At 49.1% G+C, this 19,387-nt stretch overlaps 1 protein-coding gene across 1 annotated transcript in view; it reads right to left on the reverse strand.

The window, feature by feature from the left end:
• Positions 1-1,921: 1,921 nt before the first annotated feature.
• The window catches only part of SLC23A1 (solute carrier family 23 member 1), a 28,816-nt gene continuing 11,350 nt past the window's right edge, over positions 1,922-19,387 (reverse strand). Inside the window, exons 8-15 of the mRNA XM_030572209.1 lie at positions 18,762-18,882; positions 17,908-18,064; positions 16,877-17,024; positions 15,596-15,701; positions 13,050-13,179; positions 11,752-11,895; positions 10,946-11,041; positions 1,922-2,169 (exon numbers count right to left, since the gene is read on the reverse strand). Of these exons, the coding sequence (XP_030428069.1) occupies positions 1,922-2,169; positions 10,946-11,041; positions 11,752-11,895; positions 13,050-13,179; positions 15,596-15,701; positions 16,877-17,024; positions 17,908-18,064; positions 18,762-18,882 (1,150 nt within the window). The remainder of the gene's footprint in view (positions 2,170-10,945; positions 11,042-11,751; positions 11,896-13,049; positions 13,180-15,595; positions 15,702-16,876; positions 17,025-17,907; positions 18,065-18,761; positions 18,883-19,387) is intronic.

The raw sequence follows: 19,387 nt of genomic DNA on the forward strand, positions 1-19,387 counted from the left end.
GGGGTTGGGGAATAGGGTAAATTTCACCCCAGAAGAGTGCTCCTGCATTGCCAACACCACTTCCTTCTCTAGCCTTCGTTGCCTTTGGAAGGGTCTCCAAACTCTCTGAGCCTAGACTTGATTAAATTCTGAGATGTGATGCTATGGGGGCATGTGGCTGCGAAGTGCTTTCACTTGCATATGCTATGTGTAGGAGCTTACTAGTGATGCAACCAAGAATCTTTAAAATGACTTGGACAACAGAAAAGAGCGAACAAAGTATGTAGTATGAAGTTGATTAATGATATTCAAAGTGGCAGTGGGTGTTCTCTGGGAGCGTTGCTAGTCAGTCACAGAGAGACCCTCCCCTTTTAGATCCTATCACTCATCAGCAAGGGAGCTCAGGCACACTTGTATGTCCAGTCGCAAGCTGCATTTTGGTATTAATGGCACTTCATCAAGGTCCAGGGAGGGATCATCTTTGCATTAAACATACCCATAACTCAGTCCAGTCAAGCTGCAGTGCTTGTGCATTCCATTTCCTAGGGAGATGTGTTTGCAGGAATGTCTTGGTAAGGGTTTCTTGCAGAAGTTTCCGACTAGGCAATTCTGGAAAGTGACTGGGCACAAAGGCATTATTCAACTGATCTGTGTTCAGAGTCAATTTTTCGTACCGGGGATGCAAACATTTACTTCTGTTAGCCCTGGAGAGCCAAAGCAGTTCAGAAAATGAGCTCGTCTATTCATCCTTGGGTATAATTAACAATTATTTAAGATCTAATTATATTTATGCAAGCTATTGAAAGCTAGGTAGTTGCTTAGCAGTTGGTTCATCATTTGTCTAGCAGAACTTTCTTCACAAGATGGAAAAACGCTCCTTTACTCTGGTCATGAACTGCTGCATATGGAGGTCATTGCTACATTGAGGCTATCTGTCAGAGCCTGTGCTACCGAAAGGTTCTGCTGAACCTCAGCCCATTGGATCAGGGATTCAGGAAGATGTTAATAGGCCTCCGTGCATGACAGATCAAGAATTCTAACAAATGCTTCACAAAAATCTTAACTATTAATTGTCCATTAAATGGCAGTGTGGCAAAGGCCAAGGTAGTTTACACTCAATGTAACAGGCAATAGGAAAGACAGATCGGTGTAGCAGAGCTATCCAACATAAACTCTTCTAGGGTTACGTTGCGGGACTAGTGAGGCAAATATAAGGGGCAGTTCTCTCCACTGTTAATAAAAACACAGCGAAACAAGTGATCTGGAATATTAATGTATCAAATACATTATCCCAACAAAAAATGCTATAGTGTCCATACTAAGTGTGCCATGGTGGCCATGCTGATCCAGATTAATCCCCGGTATAATTCTGCTGAAGTTTGTGGAGTTACACCAGAAATTAATTTAGCCCAGAATGTCTGGATAGCAGTTTATTACACACAATGACTAGTTGAGCTGTGTAAAACTTGGGCTAGTTTTGTCTAGATTCATGAGCATTCCAGCGAATCTGAGCCAAGTTTTGAACAAATCTTAAACCAATTTGGGGTTAGAGTTGGAAACTGCAAACCTGGTTTGAAGTCAGTCCATCCACAACTCTGCTGTTTTGGTTGAGCTGCTTTGAGGTGCTGGGTTTGACACACACTAGCCAAATGTACAATACTGAAGGCTTGTGCTATCAAGAGTAAGCAGGCCACAGCTGTCACATGCTTAGACCAAATGGACAGCACAGCAAAAAGGTGACTGACTCAAACCAGGGTATGTTGCCCTTTGTAGACTCCACAGGGACATGAATCAAAACTATGGGGGAACCCCTATGAACTGATCCCCACGTTCTCCCCTCTTCAGTTTGACACAGCTCTTCAGCAACCTACGAACTAGAACTGTGGTACATCGTACCGAACTGGCACTGAATGACTTGTGTCTGTCACATTACAGGAGTCTTTCAGACCTTAGTACATATGAACAGGTTGTCTGTGTTATCTTGTATGTTTTCCATTGTGTCACAATTCCTTTTTGTTCTTGCATTAAATCCCTTGAAAACAGGGCATACTGGCACATACTTGAACCACTCTATCCTTTTGACCATGCTCATTCCAAATGGAAAATCGTAGCTTTTCAAATTTGCAGCTGTGGTTCTGTCTGCATGTGCTCCGGCCTTCCACTGAACCAGCCCACGCTCCTCCTGTGTCCCTGGGGAAAGCAAGAGATCCTGAGTGTTAGGACAGCAAAATAACTAAAGAGCTTACTCATTCAAAGTAATGAGCCACTGAATGTAGTTCACTTGTCTGGAGAAAGGATTGTTCCACAGCAGCTCAGACCATTGACTAGGCCGGTATCCTGCCTTCTGAAATGGCCAGGGCCTGATGCTTCCAAAAAGACAGAAAAATGTATCTGGCCAACTGTTCAATGCTCTACAAGGAGGTGTGTGTGTGTGGGGGAAATACATCCCCTACCTTTTATATCTGAAAGCATGAGATTGCATTACCTCACTATCAATGGATGGGATAGTGTCTAAACTGTTAAAATGATCCTGAGTTCCCATGAGAATTCTGCATGCAGGAAACAGGACAGGATCAAGCTAGTAGTGCTAGCTGTCTTGCTAGTATTTGTAAGATTATCCCACCGTTTGTAAAAACAAACTCTGCTATGGTGTTTGATCCAGTGTTTTTCTGCAGCAGTGAGTTCCACAGATTGAGTATGTGTTACATAAAATATATCCTCATACTTATAAACATAGTATTCTTTAACATCACTGAGTGACCCTTAGTTGTCACAGAATGAGATGGGATATACAGGAAGGACTGATCAGTTCTTCGAGTGCTTGCTCATATCCATTCCAGTTAGGTGCGCGCGCCCTGCGTGCACGTTCGTCGGAAGATTTTTACCCTAGCAACACTCGGAGGGGCGGCTGGGCGCCCCCCTGGAGTGGCGCCGCCATGGCGCCGGATATATACCCCTGCTGACCCAACCGCCCCTCAGTTCCTTCTTACCGCCCGTGTTGGTCGTTGGAACAGTGGAGTGCGGTTTCACTGACTTCCACCTCCCTAGCTACTTGTACTTCTCTAGTTATTTTGTTGTGTATATTGTTCAAAGTTATATAGTTATAGTTAATTTTTATTGTTCATAGTTAGTGTATAGTTAAGAGGGGTTCGAGGATTAGCCCCTTCCCCGCACCCGGTGCCGGGGCCCATGCCCAGTTCACCGGGTTTCAAACCGTGCTCGGCCTGTCATAAGCCGATGCTGACAGGAGATCCACACGACTCCTGCCTTAAGTGCCTTGGGGAATCTCACCTGGCAGATAAGTGTCACGTTTGCAAGGCTTTTAAGCCGAGAACAAAAAAGGAGCAAGACTTTCGGCTAAAGCAGCTCCTCATGGAGGCTGCTTTTACCTCTCCGCCTTGGGCACCGAGCGCTGGTCAATCAGCGGCCAGAAGCACCTCCTCGGCTCCTGACCGCACCGGTACTGCCAAGGGCTCTCGGCACTGGCCGTCGCTGGCACCGAAGTCAACTCGGCACCACTCCCTCTCCCCGAGGTCGAGAAAGCCTAAGACTTTTGCTTCTTCTGTGCCACCTGCACCGCAGCTAGAGAGCTCGTCTAATTTGGATTGCCCGGCACCGACACCTGCTGCGGCTCCGACGACATCGGCACCATCGATTCCGGTCCCACAAGGGCCGTCGAGTCCAGTGCCTGACAGCTCCCCGGCATGCGCCGTGGTTGAGCTTACTATTCCCTCCACGCCGGAGACATTCTCAACGGTGAGGGATCTGATTGCCATGACAGAGTCGACGCTGCCTCAACCCCCGGCACCGCCGGTGCGGGTAATACAGTCTATCGGCAAGCCTGCCTTGCTAAGGCCATCCTCTGTCGGCACAGCAGAGCGGCACCGTTCACGATCATGGTCCCGCAGATGCTCCAGGTCCCATCGGCGCTCCTGCTCCCGACACCGCTCGCAGTCCCGGTACCGTTCTCCGTCCTTGGTACCGGTCTCACTCACTGCACCGGTCGGTATCCTGTTCGCTGGCCCGCTACTCTCGGCACCGTTCCAGCTCCCGGCACCGCTCCAGGCACCGTGACTCCCATAGCCGCTCCCGACGTCGAGCCTCGAGATCTCGGTCGACCTCTCGGCACCGCTCCGGTCGCAGGTCCCGATCTCGTTCCCAGTACCGGTAAGCCTCCCGGTACCGGTCCCCGGTGCCAAATAGGGCAAGGTCCGCTAGAGACAGAGACGCTGCCCAGGGCTTTTCAGCACCTCCATGGCCATCCAGACACGCATCAGTGTCGTCCCATGTAGACAGCTCTTATGCTCAGGACCGCGATTCTGATGTGCCCACCAGAGTCTTCCAAGAGACCCAGGCCTAGGACCAAGGACCCCATCAGTGGTCTTTCTGGACACCTTGGGTGTACCACCAGGCCCAAGGCGTACCAGTAGTTCTGTCCCACTCTGTCTCATCAGACCACCGAGTGCCAGAGGCGATGGTTAGCCGTTCCCCTCCGACAGCTGCAGAGGAAGCCCCAGTCCACCCACCGGACTCCCAGGTTCCTCTGGAGCAGGAGATCGCCCAAGAGCAACAGGCCACCCAGGACACGCTCGTCGCCGGCATCTCCTCTTCCTCTTCTCCAGATGAGGCAGTGGCAGGAACATCCTCCTCGGGCCTTCCTCCAATCGACCTGAGAGCCCATCAGGACCTGCTAAGGAGGGTAGCACTCGATATGAACCTCCAGGTGGAGTAGGTCCCGGAGGTAGAGGACCTGGTAGTGGATATTCTATCGGTGGATGCCCCCACTAGAGTGGCCCTACCTTTTATTCGGACCATCCAGGCGAATGCCGATACTATATGGCAGTCCCCAGTCTCTATCCCTCCTGCGGCCAGGGGAATCGAACGTAAATATATGGTGCCCTCTAAAGGGTACGAATACTTGTATGTCCATCCTCCTCCCTGCTCACTAGTCATCCAGTCCGTTAATGAGAGGGAATGCCAGGGCCAGCAGGCGCCAGCCTCGAAATCAAAGGAGGCTAGGCGAATGGACTTACTTGGCCGCAAGGTGTACTCGGCAGCTGCCCTACAGCTCCAGATGGCAAATCAACAAGCCTTGCTTAGCTGCTATAATTATAACACCTGGGTAGCGGTGGGTAAGTTTATGAAGCTTCTCCCTCAAGACTCCCGCCAAGAGTTCTCTGCCCTCTTGGAGGAAGGGAAAAAGGTGGCCAGAACTTCCCTCCAGGCCTCGTTGGATGCAGCAGACTCAGCAGCCAGGATTCTGGCCTCGGGTGTTGCCATGAGGCGCATCTCATGGCCTCAGGTTTCAAACCTTCCACCGGAGCTGCAGTATACCATTCAGGACTTGCCATTTGATGGTAAAGGCCTCTTCTCGGAAAAGACTGACCCCAGGCTGCAAAGCCTGAGGACAACAGGGTCATAATGTGCTCTCTCGGCATGCATACGCCGGTTACCCAATGCAGGCCTTTCCGTCCCCAGCCTCACCGCCCATACTCTGTGTGCCTAGACAAAGACAGGACTTTAGCAGATGGCGTGGCCGAAGTGGTCACATGCAGCCGTCTCTCCTACTTCCTCCTGGCGTGGTCCCAGTTAACTTCAGATCGCTGGGTCCTACGCACGGTGGAGTATGGGTACCACCTCAAATTTATTTCATCCCCGCCCTCCCACCCTCCAACCCTGTTCCTCTTCAGGGACCCCTCTCACGAGTAATTCCTCTTACAAGAGGTGCAGACGCTCCTCGCCATAGGAGCTATAAAGGAGGTACCGATGGACGAAAGGGGCAAGGGGTTTTACTTCCATTATTTCCTAATCCCAAAGTCGAAGGGAGGTCTCAGACCTATCCTAGACCTGCGAGGACTCAACCAGTTTATGATAAAGTTGAAGTTCCGCATGCTATCCCTGGGGACCATTATCCCATCCTTGGATCCTGGAGACTGGTATGCTGCCCTCGATATGAAGGACGCGTACTTTCACATTGCCATCTTTCCCCCGCACAGGAGATACCTCCGCTTTGTAGCCAACCATCAGCACTTCCAATTTACGGTCCTGCCGTTTGGCCTTTCTACAGCCCCAAGGGTGTTTACAAAGTGTATGGCCGTAGCCGCCGCCCACCTCCGCTGACGTCGGATACACGTTTTTCCGTATCTAGACGATTGGCTCATCCGAGGGGCCTCTGAGACACAAGTCACTCAGCACGTGGGCATCGTCAAGGACCTATTCACACGTCTAGGCCTGATGATCAATATAGAAAAATCCACTCTGGTTCCCACGCAGAGGTTAGACTTCATAGGAGCTATCCTGGACTCCAATCTAGCCAGAGCCTGCTTACCGCAGCCACGGTTTCAGGTGATGGCAACAGTCATCCGAGGTCTACAGAATTTCCCAATGGCCTCGGCTCGCATTTGTCTCGGTCTCCTGGGTCACATGGCTGCCTGCCCATTGGTAACCAAACACGCCAGGCTCCGTCTCTGTCCTCTCCAAGTTTGGCTCAATTCGGTATACTGCCTGGGCAGAGACCCAATAGACACGATAGTCACCATTCCCCCAAGCACCCTAGGCTCCCTAGAATGGTGGCTAACTCCCTCCCTGGTGTGTGCAGGGATGCCGTTCCATCCGCCCCAACCCTCAATGTCCCTGACAACAGAGCGTCATCTCTTGCCTGGGGTGCTCACCTCAGTCACCTTCATACTCAAGACCTTTGGTCTTCTCAGGAGCTGGCATTACACATAAATGTCCAAGAACTGAGAGCAGTCCGCCTGGCATGCCAGGCGTTCCAACAACAGTTGCGAGGCTGTTGTGCATCAGTGTTTACAGACAACACAACGGCCATGTACTACATAAACAAACAGGGAGGGACACGGTCCTCCCCCCTTTGTCAGGAGGCCATCCAATTCTGGGACTTTTGCATAGCCCACTTGATAGATCTGGTAGCGTCCTTTCTCCCAGCCGTTCGGAACACCCTGGCGGATCAACTCAGCAGGTCTTTCCTGTCTCACAAGTGGTCAATCCGCCCAGACGTTATGCATTCTGCTTTCCAGAAGTGGGGATTTCCCCACATAGACCTGTTAGCTTCCCACGAGAACAGGAAATGCCAGATGTTCTGCTCCTTCCAAAGTCTCTCCCCGGGATCGATCTCAGACGCTTTCCTGATGCCATGGAAGAGCCAGCTCCTCTATGCCTTCCCACCATTCCCGCTGGTTCACAAGGTCCTGCTGAAATTCTGCAGGGACAGAGCGCGCATCATCATGATCGCTCCAGCGTGGCCCAGGCAGCACTGGTACACCACGTTACTCGACCTGTCGATAGCCAACCCAATTACCCTGCCACTCCACCCAAACCTCATAACTCAGGACCACGGCAGGCTTCGCCACCCAGATCTGCAGGCTCTTCACCTCATGGCGTGGCTGCTGCGTGGCTAAACCAGTCAGAGTTACATTGCTCTGAATCAGTACGACAAGTTCTCGTGGGTAGCAGGAAGCCTTCCACCCGGTCAACGTACCTGGCCAAGTGGAAGTGTTTCTCCTGCTGGTGCGAAACGCTTAATCTTACTCCCACTGAGGTCTCGATCCCCTCTATTTTGGACTACCTCTGGTCTCTCAAACAGCAGGACCTAGCAGTATCATCACTGAGGGTACACTTGGCAGCCATCTCTACCTTCCACCCAGGCGAAGGTGGTCGTTCCATGTTCTCACACCCTATGCTTTTGAGGTTCCTCAAGGGCTTGGAGCGCTTATACCCTCAAGTACGCTGTTCAGCCCCGACCTGGGACCTCAACCTGGTTTTAACCAGACTTATGTCTCCCCCATTCGAGCCGTTAGCAACCTGCTCGCTATTATACCTGTGTTGGAAGACAGCTTTCCTCGTAGCCATTACATCGGCCAGACGAGTCTCTGAACTTAGGGCTCTTACAGTGGATCCACCGTACACTGTGTTCCACAAAGACAAGGTGCAGTTGCGACCACACCTGGCTTTCCTCCCTAAGGTGGTTTCGGCCTTTCATGTTAACCAGGACATCTTTCTCCCAGTCTTCTTCCCGAAGCCACACTCAACGCGACGGGAGCAACAATTGCACTCCCTGGACATCCGTAGAGCACTTGCATTTTATATTGAGTGGACAAAACTGTTTCGTAAAACGCCCCAACTCTTTGTCGCGGTAGCAGACCTAATGAAAGGCCTACCTGTTTCCTCTCAGAGGATCTCATCTTGGGTGACGGCGTACATCCATACTTGTTATGATTTGGCTCATATTTCCCCAAGCCACATCACCGCGCATTCTACCAGGGCTCAGGCTTCATCTGCCGCCTTCCTGGCTCATGTACCTATCCAGGACGTATGTCACGCAGCTACCTGGTCCTCGGTCCACACATTTGCTCTGCATTATGCTCTGGTTCAACAGTCTAGAGATGATGCAGCCTTTGGCTCAGCAGTTTTGCATTCTGCCACATCTCACTCTGACCCCACCGCCTAGGTAAGGCTTGGGAATCACCTAACTGGAATGGATATGAGCAAACACTCAAAGAAGAAAAGACGGTTACTCACCTTTGTAACTGTTGTTCTTCTAAATGTGTTGCTCATATCCATTCCAAACCCGCCCTCCTTCCCCACTGTCGGAGTAGCCGGCAAGAAGGAACTGAGGAGCGGTTGGGTCGGCAGGGGTATATATCCGGCTCCATGGCGGCGCCACTCCAGGGGGCGCCCAGCCGACCCATCGAGTGTTGCTAGGTAAAAATCTTCCGATGAACGTGCACACGGTGCGCGCACACCTAACTGGAATGGATATGAGCAACACATTTCGAAGAATAACAATTACAAAGGTGAGTAACCGTCTTTTTTACCTGTCATTATATTGAATTAATTACTCAATAGATTCCTCTCTAAAAGCTTTTCTTTTCCTATTATTTAGCACTTGGCGACCCCAGTCAAGACTGGGCCTTATTGTGCTGGGGCCAGTGATACTCAGACTGAGGCTCATGAGCCACCAGTGGCTCTTTAATGTGTCTCCTGCCTATGATATTAAAATACTGATTTAATTAATAACTGATCTATGTTATTAACCAGTCAGAATGCTTTTACTGTGTTATTAACCAATTGTTGAATACTTAAGAACATAAGAATGGCCATACTGGGTCAGACCAAAGGTCTATCCAGCCCAGTATCCTGTCTACTGACAGTGGCCAATGCCAGGTGCCCCAGAGGGAGTGAACCTAACAGGTAATGATCAAGTGATCTCTCTCCTGCCATCCATCTCCACCCTCTGACAAACAGAGGCTAGGGACACCATTCCTTACCCATCCTGGCTAATAGCCACTGATGGACTTAACCTCCATGAATTTATCTAGTTCTCTTTTAAACCCTGTTATAGTCCCAGCCTTCACAACCTCCTCAGGCAAGGAGTTGACTGTGCGCTGTGTGAAGAACTTCCTTTTATTTGTTTTAAACCTGCTGCCCATTAATTTCATTTGGTGGCTGCTAGTTCTTATATTATGGGAACAAATAAATAACTTTTCCTTACTCACTTTCTCCACACCACTCATGATTTTAGTATCAGAGGGGTAGCCGTGTTAGTCTGGATCTGTAAAAGCAGCAAAGAATCCTGTGGCACCTTATAGACTAACAGACGTTTTGGAGCATGCATCTGAGGAAGTGGGTATTCACCCACGAAAGCTCATGCTCCAAAACGTCTGTTAGTCTATAAGGTGCCACAGGATTCTTTGCTGCTTCATGATTTTAGATACCTCTATCATATCCCCCCTTAGTCTCCTCTTTTCCAAGCTGAAAAGTCCCAGCCTCTTCAATCTCTCCTCATATGGGACCTGTTCCAAACCCCTAATCATTTTAGTTGCCCTTCTCTGAACCTTTTCTAGTGCCAGTATATCTTTTTTGAGGTGAGGAGATCACATCTGTACACAGTATTCAAGATGTGGGCGTAACATGGATTTAAATAAGGGCAACAAGATATTCTCAGTCTTATTCTCTATCCCTTTTTTAATGTTTCCTAACATCCTGTTTGCTTTTTTGACTGCCGCTGCACACTTTGTGGGTGTCTTCAGAGAACTAGTCACAATGACTCCAAGATCTCTTTCCTGATTAGTTGTAGCTAAATTAGCCCCCATCATATTGTATGTATAGTTGGAGTTATTTTTTCCAATGTGCATTACTTTACATTTATCCACATTAAATTTCATTTGCCATTTTGTTGCCCAATCACTTAGTTCTGTGAGATCTTTTTGAAGTTCTTCACAGTCGGCTTTGGTCTTAACTATCTTGAGCAGTTTAATATCGTCTGCAAACTTTGCCACCTCACTATTTACCCCTTCCTCCAGATAATTTATGAATAAGTTGAATAGGATTGGTCCTAGGACTGACCCTTGGGGAACACCACTAGTCACCCCTCTCCAGTCTGAAAATTTACCATTAATTCCTACCCTTTGTTCCCTGTCTTTTAACCAGTTCTCAATCCATGAAAGGATCTTCCCTCTTATCCCATGACAACTTAAGTATACTATGTCCACTGGATCCCCCTTGTCCATATGTTTGTTGACCCCCTTCAAAGAACTCTAAAAGGTTAGTAAGACATGGTGAGTCATTTTGCTGTGAGAATAATATATATATATATAAAACTAGTAAATGAAACAATGAATTGACACAATTGTGGCTCTTTTGTGCAATGTTGATCACTGATTTGACTCCTGAACCACTGAGGTTTGAGTATCACTGGTCTAACTCTATTCAAAGAGAGACAGGCTCTTATTGCATAAAAATCCAGCTCTACCTCCAACGACAACCCTGGATCATTGATTCTGCCAGAAGATAGTTTGCCAACACAATTAATATAGCTTAACCTCTCCAGCCAGGACTGAAAGCATAACTAAAACAATATACAGGCAGACACGCATAAAGTGACTCAAGCTGCTGACAGCACCAGTGCATTATAAGGCCTTGTCGTGAAAGCTTGCAATGGCTGTACCTGGAATGGTGTTGTCCAATATGAAGGCAATGCCACCCCCAACAAACATTTCCGTTGTTAACAGCACTGTTAATATCTGGTCCACTTCAGGAACACCTATAAAACATGCAGAACGTTACACCGATTAACACAGAGCACTACTATCGTCTGTCTGAAAAAGAAAAATCAGACTAGTGTGTGTATTTAAAGAAGATTGGCTGTTTCCTACCAATAAACACCAGTGATGCCAGGCAATAACTTTGATTATGACTAAGGCATTTGTGGGTCCAGATTAGATTAAATTGATACTCAAAGACATCTATCTTATCTACCTACCTTCCTGCCTTCCCTCTTCATTCTACTTATATGAGCATCTCAGGCCTGCTGACTCAGTGTATGTGTTATCTCGTATCCCATTGTCCAGTTTGTTTTATTAGAGTTCCTAAAAATCTAGTTTACAAAGCACACCATGAGTTGAAATGCTGAGAGTAGCTATAGGCACATATCAAGAGAGAAGAGACCAACAGCTGCAAACAAAAACAAACTAACTAGGATTTAGATCTCATTTGGAGCAGGACAAATACCCTAAATCCCTCTCGCCCCCTGTGCCCCATTCCTGTGAAAGCTATATAAAATTCCTAATGTCATTCCATTATCATTAAGAAATGCAATATTGATAATCACTTGTACCATGCATTAGCATGGTGCCCAAGAGACCCACATTCCTATCTTACTCGATCCCAAGAGTCCAGTAGAGTCCTCCATTCACTGCAATACTAATAGGGGATATAAAGCATGTTTTGAGGCTTTCATCCAGAGAGACATACCTGTGTTAATGGCATTGGGGCGCGAATCCAAGTAGTTTGGCAATGTCAGCCCAAAAAACATTGCGAATCCCAGAATGAAAAGATTGCGGGAGGAGTTCATGTCAACAAACTGCAGGTTGGAAAGGCCAACAGCTGTGATCATGCCTGCAAATGTGCAAACAGAGAAAACGCAGCCTTGTTACAGACACAGAGGGTCTGTGTGCATTCCGTGCGAGGCAGAGGTGGCCACTTGCTGAGTCATTGGGACTGAGAAGCAAAATATTAGGGGCCACTAAAGCCATCTCTATTCTGAAAGTTGCACCGGTTTAACTAAGGGTATGTCTAATGCTAGGAAGACTATACTGGCATAGTTACATCACTGTAACTATACTGGCATTAACCCATCATATAGACACAGGCCACATCGACAGAAGTTTTTCCATTGGTGCAGAAACACCAGCTCCCTGAACAATGCTAGCTATGGCAACAGAAGAATGCTTCTGTTGACGTAGCTGTGTTTACACTGGGGGTTAGGCTGGCACAGCTTGTCAGTAAGGGGTGTGATTTTTTTTCAGACTTCTGATTATGCTATGTTGATTTAACTTTGAAGTATAGATCAAGCCTCAAAGTGTGATCCGAATCTGATTAAATCAGACCGGTGCAAACACCTGTGTGGACGCTCCTAATTTGATTTAAATCTGGTTTATATCAATTTAGCTTAAATTGATTCATTACCAAGTTAAGCTAAATCAATATAAACCAGCCTGAAATTGAAGTAACTGCGGTCACATTGTATTCTGCACCAGTTTAACTAAATCACTTCTGAAACAGATTTAAAGTTACACCGATTTGACTTTGAATATGGACAAGGCCAAAGGCTGCTATAATGCATTGGCAGACCCACTGCTTAAGGTCAAGAGACAAAAGTAGAGCTTGAATGATAGTTTCTTACTTTTGGAGGAAAACTTGAACCCCAGATTATAGGCAGTAGCTGTGCATCCCACTGCTACCCTCCCTATCCCCAGTGATGCTAGGTAGCTGCAGTTCTTTTGTTCACTGTAACTGATTCTGAAAGGAAAGCACGTTCTTTAAGTGGAGCGCTTCAGAGCCAATGTTGATGGGCACTGGGCAGCCAACTCTCTTAGGCAGCATTGCAAATCTCAGCCTGGCTCAAGTGCTATAAGTCACTTTTAGGCCAATCAAATTTAAATGAATATATTAGGAAACAATTGGTAGGAAAGAGGACTGCAATTTAATGCTAATTTTGCCTTGACACCCTGCTGATCACATTTATCAACATATCTTTTTAGGTACGTTACCGAATAATGTACAGAACATCCCTCCGAGGATGGGGTCAGGGAGAGAGGCAAACAGAGCCGTGAACTTGCCGATGGTTCCCAAAACAAGCATGATCCCAGCTCCATATTGCACCACTCTTCTGCTGCCCACCTGTAGAGAAAAACCAGCTGCAAGGTGAAGCAAATTGGCTAGAGTAATTCCAGGCTTAATAATATGTTGCTATTATACAGCTCTGTTCATCCAGAGATCTCAAAGCACTTCCCAAAGGAGGTAAGTATTGTTATGGTGGGAGACACCAGATGCCTCTGTGTAGGGTAGATCTACACAGTTTCAGAGTTCAAGGTCCAGGCTGAGTGGGAATGTCTGTGGCTGTTTTTAGCACTATAATGGGAGTGCTGCAAGCCTGAGTCTGTAGACTTAGGCTCTGAGATTCACACCTCCAGGGTTTTTGTTGTGTAGACATACCCAGAGTTTTATCAGTTCCTTTTCTTGGCATGCAAACAAGGGCACATTCCGTGAAGACCTGCTGTGTTGTTACTAGGTTTGTGATACAGTTCCTTTTGGGGGAGTTGTTGCAAGCAGGACAGGAGTTGCTCGTTGCCTTACTCTCTCTAACATAGTAGGAATTTTTGTGGCAGCGTTGCTCTCTGGGAACCAGGCACTGGTGCTTGGTCTGAGAGCTCTGAATGTGGTTTTTCTGGGTGTCATCTGTGACCACCTCTGCTCAAGGACTGAGTGACACAGTCTAAACAAACATGTGGCACTGACAATATACCCAGATTCCGGCACTGATTTCTGGGTGACAGTGGGTTAGGGAAACTGAGATACAGTGAAATGAAGTGATTTGTGCAAGCTCATGCAGTGCCTGAGACCCCAGATCTCCTCACTTCCTGCTCAGTGCACCAAGCTGCATCAGACTTTAGAAATTAAAGAGGGAGGGGATGTTTTGGTTCATGAGGAGAGACTGGCGCACCAGAGCTTTCGCTATGGGCTCAGCACTATTCATTAGTCTCAGTGGTGCGTGCTCTACCCTGCATTGGGTGAGAAACATAGCAAGCCTGAGCCCTTCTGCTGCATCTTCCCTCCAATCTTAGCCCTGCCATGCTCCTGTGATGTTTTATCCCCATTTCTGGGCTTGGGGAACGGAGGGGGCTGGCTCAAGGTAACAGAGAAAACCTGTCACAGAACAAGGAAGGGAGCTTGGACATATAAATCCCAGGCAGTGCCCCGACTACGAACCACCTCCCTTCTCTGTGAGCCAGTGTCCTGCACAGCCCAGCCTCTCTGTGTCAGAGCAGCCTCCAGTCGAGCTCTTTCACGGGTGAGGTTGGCAACTCTCTGAAGAATCTTCTCTCTGGTTCTGGAAAATCGACTCGAAAAGTCTCATGTGTTCAGGACGCCCTGACCTGGCTCCCACAGTGCTTAGGCCAGGCACTTCAGGTGTGCTACTCTGCAATTCAAACCTCACTGCTGGACCAGGCAAGCTGACTTGGGCTCACTGCTGTGCAGCTGTTGTTTTCCAGCTTTGGAACCCCCTCCCCACACACACACACCTCACAGGGGGGTTGTGAGGATAAATACAGGGAGTGGGAGGCACAAGAGGGGGCAGAGAAGCACCATAGATAATTAGGCTTACTGACCGGTGTCCAGGGACAGAAAGTGAACTCTGACTGCGAGACAAGTGGAAGCAGGCGGGTTCAAGGTCTCAGGGGCAGAAGAGGCTGCCCTCTCCTTGCCACAGCAATGGCATAGGGGGCTATTGCAGACACACTATATCAACACAGTGACCCGGAAGGGCCTCAGGGCCAGCATCAGAAACTAGACAGATCCTGCACTAAGCTGGGACTCAGGCCCAGACGGAGCGTGAATCCCAGAATGGAGGTTTGGCTGCTGAGAACGCTCCACCAGCTGCCTCAGACCCGGCAAATCTGGGGCTACCAACGTTCAGCTGAGTAGAGCAGCCAGGCCAGTGCACTATGAGGGAGAGTAGGCCAGAGTTTCTGCTCCTTCGCTTCTACAGTGCGCACACAAAATGGCATTAAGCTGTCACAGCACCTCCCTAATTCAGTGCCATCTGGGTGCAATTTAGAGCAGCCCCAGTACTGCTCTAAGTTGTGTCAGCCTCCATATGCTGTTATCCCTTTGCCTGATATTTTGCTTCCCCAGCCCATGACCTACACCAGGAGCTTGGAGAGAGCTATTATACCAGCTCTGTGCTTGCTGTAGAACCCGCTCCAGCCACAGGAGCAGAATATTGCATTGGCTGTTTAAGTCCTCTTTATGGCTTAGGAATAGCATCATACAGGGGCTACATCATAAGAAAAAAACGTGGGCCATGGTGTCTATGGATCTATGAAGAGTTTTATAGCCTGAACCCTGCACCCTCTGTTGTACCCACAAAATAAGCAGGATGCCAGTGGAAGATGCTGATATTCTCTGCAGCCCAGGTGAGAGGCAGGTAGCTGTGCTGGGCACCGGCTGCTCAGTCCAGGTGCCGAGAGCTTTACAGCGATCCCACCTGACTCAGCACAGAAAGGAGGTGTCCAAAGAAGCTACTGGCTGGTACCTTTGTGATGCCTAAGACGCCAATGTTGGGGCTTGAGGATGTGGAGCCGTTGCCCGTTCCCAGCAGCCCAGCTATGATACAGGAGATCCCCTCTGTAAAAATGCCTCTGGAAACAGATAAGCCAACCCAAGAAATTTTGTAAGAACATAAGAACGGCCATACTGGGTCAGACCAAAGGTCCATTTTGCCCAGTATCCTGTCTACCAACAGTGGCCAATGCCAGGTGCCCCAGAGGGAATGAGCAGAACAGGTATCATCACTAATCTCCAGCCTCTGGCAAACAGGCTAGGGACACCGTCCCTGCCCATCCTGGCTAATAGCCATTGATGGACCTATCCTCCATTAATTTATCTAGTTCTTTTTTGAACCCTGTTATAATCTTGACCTTCACAACATCCTCTGGCAGAGAGTCCCACAGGTTGACTGTGCGTTGTGTGAAGAAATACTTCCTTTTGTTTGTTTTAAACGTGCTGCCTATTAATTTCATTTGGTGAAATTTCATTTCCCATCGCATTGGCAGCTCTCAGGGTAGCATTTGGAGAGGGCAGGGATGCATAAGGGCGCTTAGAGGCAGACTGCGTGCAGCAGACACAACCTCCACCGGAGGGAGTGCAGACAGGCAGGGCTGTGGTGGGAGAATTTCCAGCCAGCAGCTTCTGCTCCGTTGCGATGGGAAAGGGTGCGGTACACATTGCCACACCCGAGGCACTTGCACAGCAAGTGGCATGTTCTAAATGCTTGATAAACACGGGAGATGGGGAGCGTTGTCCAGTTACTACCTGGGAAGTCCGAGCTCAGCCAGGTTATGGATGCCAAACGGTAGCCTGTTACGGGGGTCAAATTTGGGTGCCAAATGGTGGCACTAACAGCAATGTTTCGGCAACTACATTTCCAAGGTGCTGAACCTGCAGCTCCAGCTGCCCTCATGGGAGCTTTGGGTGCGCAGCCTCTTAGAAAGCCAGGCCAAAGTTACTGAGGGGCCAAACGCTGGGCATTGAAAACCTGGCTAGCACAAGTGAGCCTAGAACTCAGATGTCCTGGCTCTAGGGTGACCAGATGTCCTGATTTTATAGGGACAGTCCTGATTATTGGGTCTTTTTCTTATATAGGCTCCTATTACCTCCCACCCCCGTTCTGATTTTTCACACTGGCTGTGTGATCACCCTAACTGGCTCCCACCCACTGCTGCCCAGTAGGAATTGTCTTGCTGTGGTGCAAACCCTGTCTCCTGCACAAACCCCTGAGTGATTTAGAGGGACGGGTGAGCTGCTCGTACTGTACCTATTAATGGCGTGGATGGGTGGCGCCGGAGCCCCCGCCAGCCTGGCGCAGGCGTAGTAATCCCCGATGGACTCGATAATGCCAGCGAGGGTAGCGCTGAACATCCCTAACACAGCTGCTGCCGTCACGGTAGGCAAGCCCCACTGACCTGCATCGAGCAAAGCAGAGCAAGGGATGAGCTGCCTTGGGCATCCCAAGCCCTGAACATGGCCAGGCCCGCTCAGGAGCCGCTCTAGGACCATGCCCTGCCTGGCTCAAAGGACCAGACACAGCGTGTGCTGGCAAAGGCTGCTCAGCCCATTATCCTTCTGACAAAGCGCACTGTGGACTTGTGCTTGGCATGAGTGACCTGGGAAGCCCAAACACAGCTGTGGGGCAGTAGGGGTGGAGGAAGCTGCAAGCCCTTAGAGCCCTCCCCCAACACACACACACTGGGGATATGCTTCTGCTGCTGCAGGTTGCTCCTTGAGAACTGCCCAGCTTTCTTCTCTGCTCTGGTGGTGCAGCCAGCCACAGAGGCGGTGCCTGTGCAGGAGGATGCCAGCTCAGGCCATGCCTGGCCAGTCTTTGTGTCTCTCCTCTGTCTCCCAGGCCACCCACTCAGCTGTGGGAGTTACCAGTGGACTCCTCTCCCTGTGAATCAGTATGGACCCCAATGGCCCTGCGCAGTGCTGTGCACTAGGGGAGGGTAGAGGGTGATCTTTTCCCTACAGCAGCTTCTGCTGAGTATCTGGTCAGGGGAAAGGGTCATTTCACTCCCCCAGTCTGAGCTCCAGCATGGGGAGCAGAGTGAGGGGGCAAATTCTGAGGATCAGTGGAAGATACTGAGCAGGGGCAAAGGTGCTCTAGCTCCTTGCCTTTTCTGGGGAAGCATGCAAAAGTGTCCTGCAAGCTGGGCTGGTATGTGCACCAATGGCAGGCAAACCTGACTTGTGCACTGCATGGAAAGGCGTGTACACTTCTGCAAACACTTTCCCCGATCCCTCGTGATTAGACAGAGCCAGTCATGAGAGAATCTCACGTTCACTCACAAGGATACGGTAGGCGGAACCAGGGTGCAATTGACATGATTTTCCCCCTGGCATCCGTCCTAGCCTTATAGCCATATGCCTCAGCATTGTGTGGGAAAACGTCCGTCAGTGTTAAAATATAGCACAGCAGCCACACCACCATGATAGCCAGGATGATCTGGGGATGAAAAACAGAGGCCCATGTAACATAACTGTCCAGGCACATGGAGCAGCAACACCCCTGGAAGATGGATGGGAGAACTGCTCCAAATACAGCAAGAATTGCCCACCATGGAGTCCCAACCCCCAACCTACACTAACAACTCCGGGACCATCTAAGGCTTCTCAGAGATCCCTGTGCTATGGGACTGCTGAGACCAGCACGGCAACAGCAGGGCTTGAAGTTAGCCCATCCAATCCCACAATTCAGTCCCTGTTGAAGAAGTTCTCTTAGCCCTTAGCTGTAGCAAGACCATGCCACACAGTGGAATAGTATCCAGTCCATACTCTAGAGGGCAGTGGTAACACCAGCATACGCATCCACCCAGGACAGTATTTTGACATCTGGAAAAGTTCGGTTAACTCCAGTCTTTCCCCCATTTATTTCACATTTCCAAGTATTTCTGCTTTCCTGGGTTCTGACCAGCATGGTTAGTGCCAAAATGCCACAGCCATGGCCACGTTTTCTGACTTTCCAGCCCAGCAGTAAGTGCTAGCGATTGCTAGCCCGCTACCACAGCCCCAACAGCACTAGATCGTTCATAGACTTTTCCGTCACAGGCCTGAGCCCCCCGGTATGAATCTGACCCAGACCTCTGAGTGGTGTTAGGTTTCACCCATTACTGGTAATTAGCAGAGGACAGGACCGTCCATACCGGGAACATTTTGAAGATCTGTAGCCTGAACACAATACAGCCTTTCCCCCATTTGTACCCAGGCAGCCGAAAGGTCGTATTTCGCAGGTACTGGGCAAATAAAACAATCAGAAAAATGGATCTATTGAAAAGAGAAAAAGAGCCATTAGGACATCCCTAGGAAATGCAGAAGGGGGACTCCCTGAGGGCCGAACTGCACCATTGTCCAGAGATCGTACGCTCTCTGGGCATGGGCCCATCTTTTTGCCTGCATTTGTACTGCACCTGGTGCTTGGTCCATGACTGGCGCTCCTGGGCACTACCATGAATAATATTAACAATAGTGTATTTGAACCCAAATGTTTTTAACCAGTTACGGGCCAGTCTATGCAAGCCAGTGTCCATTGGGCTATGCAGAAATGAGAAGGAGGACAGATCTGGTGTATGAGAAGAACATACAATCCATGCTGGTGTGGCAAACATGCCTGTGGGTGCCAGTGACCAATTTCCCCATTCATCATTTTGTGTCTGCTAAGTTCGGAGTTCCTGTTGTTTTCTGAGAATGTGTCACAAGTAAATGGTGAAGGATAATCCCGGTGAAGTGTTTTGCCTTACGTATGTTTAGTTGACTGGAATAAGCTAATCCA

The sequence above is a fragment of the Gopherus evgoodei genome, chromosome 8, assembly GCF_007399415.2.
Source record: "Gopherus evgoodei ecotype Sinaloan lineage chromosome 8, rGopEvg1_v1.p, whole genome shotgun sequence".
NCBI classification, from domain to species: Eukaryota; Metazoa; Chordata; order Testudines; family Testudinidae; genus Gopherus; species Gopherus evgoodei.